This window comes from Bos grunniens, chromosome X, assembly GCF_055505025.1.
Source record: "Bos grunniens cultivar Pamir isolate PY7600 chromosome X, Bosgru_T2T1.0, whole genome shotgun sequence".
NCBI lineage: Eukaryota > Metazoa > Chordata > Mammalia > Artiodactyla > Bovidae > Bos > Bos grunniens.
Genome location: NC_141194.1, coordinates 105,963,305 through 105,968,925, shown reverse-complemented (window position 1 = coordinate 105,968,925; position 5,621 = coordinate 105,963,305). Strand labels below are relative to the sequence as shown.

General features: G+C 55.2%; 1 protein-coding gene across 7 annotated transcripts; it reads left to right on the top strand.

The window, feature by feature from the left end:
- Positions 1 to 648: 648 nt before the first annotated feature.
- TMEM187 (transmembrane protein 187) lies at positions 649 to 5,347 on the top strand. Of its 7 annotated transcripts, none has more exons than XM_086389550.1 (3): positions 731 to 866; positions 1,387 to 3,450; positions 3,983 to 5,347. In XM_086389550.1, the coding sequence occupies exon 3, from the start codon at positions 4,238 to 4,240 to the stop codon at positions 5,006 to 5,008; it is 771 nt and encodes a 256-aa protein (XP_086245676.1). In that variant the 5' UTR covers positions 731 to 866; positions 1,387 to 3,450; positions 3,983 to 4,237; the 3' UTR covers positions 5,009 to 5,347. The 7 variants fall into 7 exon arrangements, 6 of the variants coding, with proteins under 6 accessions (XP_086245674.1, XP_086245673.1, XP_086245672.1 ...); XM_086389549.1 differs by having other exon boundaries at positions 3,979 to 5,347; XM_086389548.1 differs by lacking the exon at positions 1,387 to 3,450 and having other exon boundaries at positions 649 to 866.
- The last annotated feature ends 274 nt before the right edge of the window (positions 5,348 to 5,621 follow it).

Below are 5,621 nucleotides of genomic sequence, written 5' to 3'. Positions count from 1 at the left end.
GCCGCTGCACGCTCGGCCTGAGGTCAGGCTGCGCTCGCGTCAGGCACAGGCGTGCCCAGCTCTGTTGCTGCCGAAGCGCGCCTCCACGCCTCCGTCCTGGGAGCCGCCATCTTGCCACTTCCCCTCGCCCGGCCGTCCGCGGGCGTCAATAGCGACTTTCAGCACAAAACAAAGATGGCGGCTGCGGCATCTGGGGAATGCCCGGATGAGGATGCCTCAGACGCGGTTGGCCCCGCCCCCTTTGGAACTGCCCCCCGGGTCGCTGAAGGGACACTCGCCAGAGGAATCGTTTTAACTAGCAGTGGGGACAGGGCACAGGTTGCAGAGAGTGGCTGACGGGAGACACTAAAATCAGGCTTCGGATCGGGGAGCGGACATTTTCCCCCTCCGCACACGTAGCTGGCTCCGGGGAAGCAGCCCGAAGCCCGCCACGGGGGAGCCGGGGGCGGGGCGAGCGTGAGCGATAACGCGGCCTGGCGCGCGACGCCGGGGGTGGAGCCCTCCCAGGCTCCCAGGCCTAACGCCCCGCCCCCAGGTGAGGGCGCCGCCGAGACCCCGTCGACACCCCCAAGGAAACTAGCCGGGCTGCCGCGGGCCGGGCCGGCCCCTGCCCCTTTACCCGCCGGGCGGGCGACCAGGCTGGCGGTGTTTGAGGCGAGCGGGCGGGCGCGGGAGAGGTCCGTGTCGCCCCGCGTCACCTCGCGTCACCCCGCCCCGCCTGCTTCCCAGAGGCCTGGGCCCCGCCCCTCGCGCAGGCGCACAACCGCCTTTAGGGTCCGCCCTTTTTCAAGATTTGAATTTCCCCCAGCAAAGCAAGACAGGCAAAATACCCGGATGGTGATCGCTGGCCTTTTCGCGCCAATACTGTAAGTTCTCACCACAATCTTGAGAGGTGGGTACATCATTCTGATGTTCCAAATCTTGCAGGAGCCCGTCTGGTCGCTGCTCCAAGTTCACTCCCAGACGGTGCAGGCTGCAATGCGCTGCTGTCCGGGATCTTGGAATGACAACAGATGGTTTTTCCAGTTTCTCTCATTTTTATTTGATCTTTACATTCATCAGCCTCTAGCCAAAATTTGGCCTTTCCTGCAGCTAAAGTGTAGGTAACAAAGCACGGAGCGTTAACCTGGTGATTGTGTCACCAAGGGAAATGACATCATTTGAGATTATATAGCTTTTCTTTTAGATATCCTGAAAGTTAGCTAAACTGCAAGTTACTACAGAATAACTCATTTGAAATTACTGTAGTTATTCAACCTGCCCATAGATCCTGTAATTTAACATGTTAGTAAAGAAGCACATTTATTACTATATCATACATTATCAAAAATATTATAGTAACTATCTTTAAACATATTAAGTTTGTGTTTTAATTCTCTGTTTTAGTTTATGGATTTGGAAGCATTTGTTTGAGGAGAGGCCAAAGAGTCCTGTGACACAGTCAAGGGACAAGAACCCTCACCTGTGTTTCTGTGCCACCAGCTGCCCTAAGTGACCTTGGCCATTCACGTCACCTCTCTGGCCAAGTCCTTCGCGTCTCAAATAAGGAAGCTGAGCTGCGGGTTCCCAGCAGCCTTGTCCACATGCAGGGATTCTGTTCTCAGAGTTCAAGAATTGCTATGGTAGCTCCTTGGGCATCCAGGTAGCTCAGATTGAGCTCTCCTGCTGGTGTCCCATGGTACAGCCTTCAGACTGGCATCCCCTTACCTGCAGAAAGGGAACAGTGGTGGTCAGGGTAGTCACGGGCACAACAAGCAATTGTTATAAGGGATACAGGTTAAAGGAGCCACCACTGTGATAGGCGACAGTGGCTCTTGCTTAAATGCATACAGACTGAGAAAGCAGAAGAGTTTAAGGAACACATTTTAACCCCTTAGCCCGGGATTGTCCGGTTTTGCAGGACTTCCCCCCACAGTGAGCCCAGAACCAGAGCAGGGGAAAGGGTGATGCTGGTAAGCCCTCAGACCTTCATGTGCCAAGCAGGGGAAACTGGGAAGAACTTTGAGAGTCACATCACAAGGATCACAGCAGCTTAGGACTTAGGCCATAAGAGACCTGCCCTGGCCTTTCTAGTGGACTTGGGAAGTTAGTTTGCTAACATGTTGCTTTCAGCTTGCGCAAGGGCTCGAGCAACCTCTGCCCAGCGGCCGGAGAGGAGTCCCTTTCTACGCCCTTCCTGACCTCCTCCTCTAGCAAGCGGACAGTATCTGACTGCCTGTCCGCAGCTCTTCTCCATGCTTGGCTGGTAGACAGGAGGGTCAGGCTAGCACTGGCAGCCTGGGGCCCCAGAAGCCTGGCTCTTCACACCAGGGAGCCAGACCCTGGGTGGGGTCAGAGAAGGACCTGGAGACACCAGGTGAGGCCTCAGCTGGTGTCCCCGCCAGACTCGGGAGCTGAGTGGGGAAGTGCTGGTGCTGGAGAGGAAGTGATAGCTGAGTTGAGGGCTTCAGCAGGCCAGGCAGAGGAGGGCAGGAAGACAGACTATGCCTGGGAATTCACAGGACTGCATGAGCATGGCACTTTGGTGTCTGGCCAAAAGGCTGGGGCGTGATCATGTGTGAGCAGAGAACCAGCCACTGAAGGGTGTTAAACAGGGGCAGTCCTCGAGGGGGCTGCTGGGGGCTGCTGTGTGCAGACCACGTGAGTGGTGGCGAGACTGGAAGTGGAAACCCTGGGGGAGGGACAGCCCCCCAACTTAAAGACTCTTCCTTCACCAGAGGCTGCAATGGGGAGGTGCACGACACTGGCATGGGCTGAGATGAGGGTCAGGACAAGGGCTTCAGTTCCTTCGTGGAAATGCTGCTCCCCTTAACAACAGGCTCCCCGGAGGAGGGAGGGGAGTGAGAGGGTCACCATGAGGCCCAGCTGGCCACTTCCTGGATCCAGTCAGAGCAATGAAATGGCAAACAGGATGATGACAGAGGAGAGGTGCTAACTTTGTGCTTGAACCAAAATTAGCAGGTCTTTGCTAAGCATGGGAGGGAGGGGCCAGGATCAGACCCGGCCCTGCCCTTTCAGGGCCTAAACTGCAGGAGGGGACAAGGGGCCTCAAAAATAAACAGTGGTCTGCATACCTAAGAACTCGTGTAGGTCACACAACAACTCTGCTAGGATGTACATCCCCATTCTACAGGTATGCAAACTGAGGCCCAGAACGGTTAAGGCCCAAGATCACACGGTTAGTAGGTGGGGGAGCTGGGGTTTGACCACAGACAGTTCTTATCCCCACGCCCGTGTGCTTGCCTGCCAGCTTGGCTTTGAGTCATCTTCAGGGCACCGAACCTCTTCTCTTGTTAATATTAATACATTTCTTGGCAACGAGGCCCACTCACACCACAGCTGGCCCCGGAACAGTTGACAATCCATGAAAAGTCCACATTGTTTTTAATTATCTGTCTGCTTCCGTGACTTCAGGAAATGGAAGGTTTTCCTGGGAGCCGAGGACAGAAGGTGATTTTGGAAGGTGTGGCACTTCAGGGGAGGGCGGAGGAGGGGGTGACCCAGGTTGGCAGGCCTGGGGGGACGGCTCCCTCTGCCACCTGGCCTCATACCCACAAAGCAGCCGAGCCCTTCCTTCCTCTCTGCCCCCCACCCAACCTGCCCCACCATTCCCTTGCCTTAGATTCCAGAATCTGGACCACAGCTAATGTCTCGAATTTAACTGGGAATTTAGTTCAAAGGGCTTTGGGACTGGCTTGGAAAACTCCACATTTGTAGTACCACGGAGGTGAGAAAGCATATCCTGAGTTTTAACAACAGACCTAGGAAAGATTTAGTCTCTAAATGCAGTGGCTCTAAGGGAACGGAGACGAGGAGCAGGATTTTTTATAATACGCAGATGAAAGAAGAACAGCATAGATGTCAGGAGAAAGGGTCATGATAAAAACTTTGGTAGAGCCTGAGGCTGAGAATCAGGAAGATGGAGGCGCTTTTTTGGATGGTTTTCTTTCTACCCACACTCTTTTTGTAACCACAAAGGAAGAAGGCAGAACGGGCCTCCACTGGTGCCAACCAATCAGCAGAACCGCTGCCTTCCTCGGAGCCGCTACCTCCACTAGGGCAAGGTCGCAGCATCTGCGTCGGAAATCACGGGGACTTCTTCCTGCTGGCTCAGCTGGGAGGCTGAGGAGTGTTTTGCAAAAAAGAAAAAAAAAAACGTTTATCCGAATTCTGAAATAATAACTGAGGCGGCTGCTCTGTGAAGCTCCCCATCCTGGGGCCGCACCTAAGGTTCCAGATGAAGCCGGAGTCGGGGCAGGCCCTCTTCCACGTGGCCCTGGCCAGCTGCCTCTGCGTGGCCACTGTCCACACTGGTATTTTCGAACATGTCTCTGTCCAAGTGGGCTATGAGTACTATGCGGAAGCCCCGGTCACCAGCCTCCCTGCCTTCCTGGCCATGCCCTTCAACTCTCTCGTTAACATGGCCTACGTGTTCCTGGGGGTGTACTGGCTGCGGAGCCAGGCACGTGCCCCAGGAGGCCCTGCAGAGAGGTGGAGGGCTCGCTACCTGAAAGACGTCTTTGCAGGCATGGCCCTGGTCTATGGCCCGGTTCAGTGGCTGCGCATCGGGATGCAGACACAGCCCACCGCCGTGCTGGACCAGTGGCTCACCTTACCCATCTTCGCGTGGCCAGTGGCCTGGTGCCTCTGCCTGGACAGGGGCTGGAAGCCCTGGCTCTTCCTGGCTGTCGAGGGCCTCTCCCTGTGCAGTTACAGCCTGGCTCTGCTGCACCCCCATGGGTTTGAGTTGGCACTGGGCCTGCACATTGCAGCTGCCGTGGGCCAGGCCCTACGCATCCAGGGGCGCCACGGCAACGTTTCCTCTGGAACATACTTGGCTCTGGGCGTGCTCTCCTGCCTGGGCTTTGTGGTCCTCAAGCTATGTGACCATGAGCTTGCGCAGTGGCATCTCTTCCAGCAGCTCACGGGCCACTTCTGGTCCAAAGTCTGTGACGTGCTTCAGTTCCACTTTGCCTTCCTGTTCCTGACCAGCTTACACACCTGCTGAAGGTGCCCGCCTGCAGAGAAGATGCATTCAAGTGTGAGAAGAAGGGGCTTATGACCACCAAGCTTCTCCCCAGCGTCATCAGTGCTCAGTGTCCTTGGTGTGATGACACGGAAGACTGTCCCTGCCTTTGAAGTTATAGGCTTCAGTATTATGAATATGAGCATTCAATTTTGTGAAATGTTATACTTTCTGCAACTTACTTTCAAAGGCTTAGAGCAAATATCTAGGGGCCGGGGATGTGGGGGTCATTGTACTAGTCTTGTAATTTTTCTGTGGTTTGAAACTTTTCAAAATAAAATGTTGGGGGAAGTGACCCCCAAGAAATCTATCACACTCACAGTTGGCCGGAGAATGGTTGTCTGCTTTGGGATGTTGGCTCCAAGCATGGGCGGGCGACTGGGGGGAAGGGCAAGCTTCTGACCAGTGTGCCGGGCAAGGCACTGGGGTTACCAGTGAGTGTCCCCAGAGGTAGCTGGCTTCAGGGAGACGGAGTCATATTAAACACACACCTAGCAGACAGATGGGGAAATCCAAAGGCCAGAGCACTAGTTCACCGTGACATCTGAGACTACCAGGCTGACATCAGGTCACATGGAAGCCACACCCCTTCAGA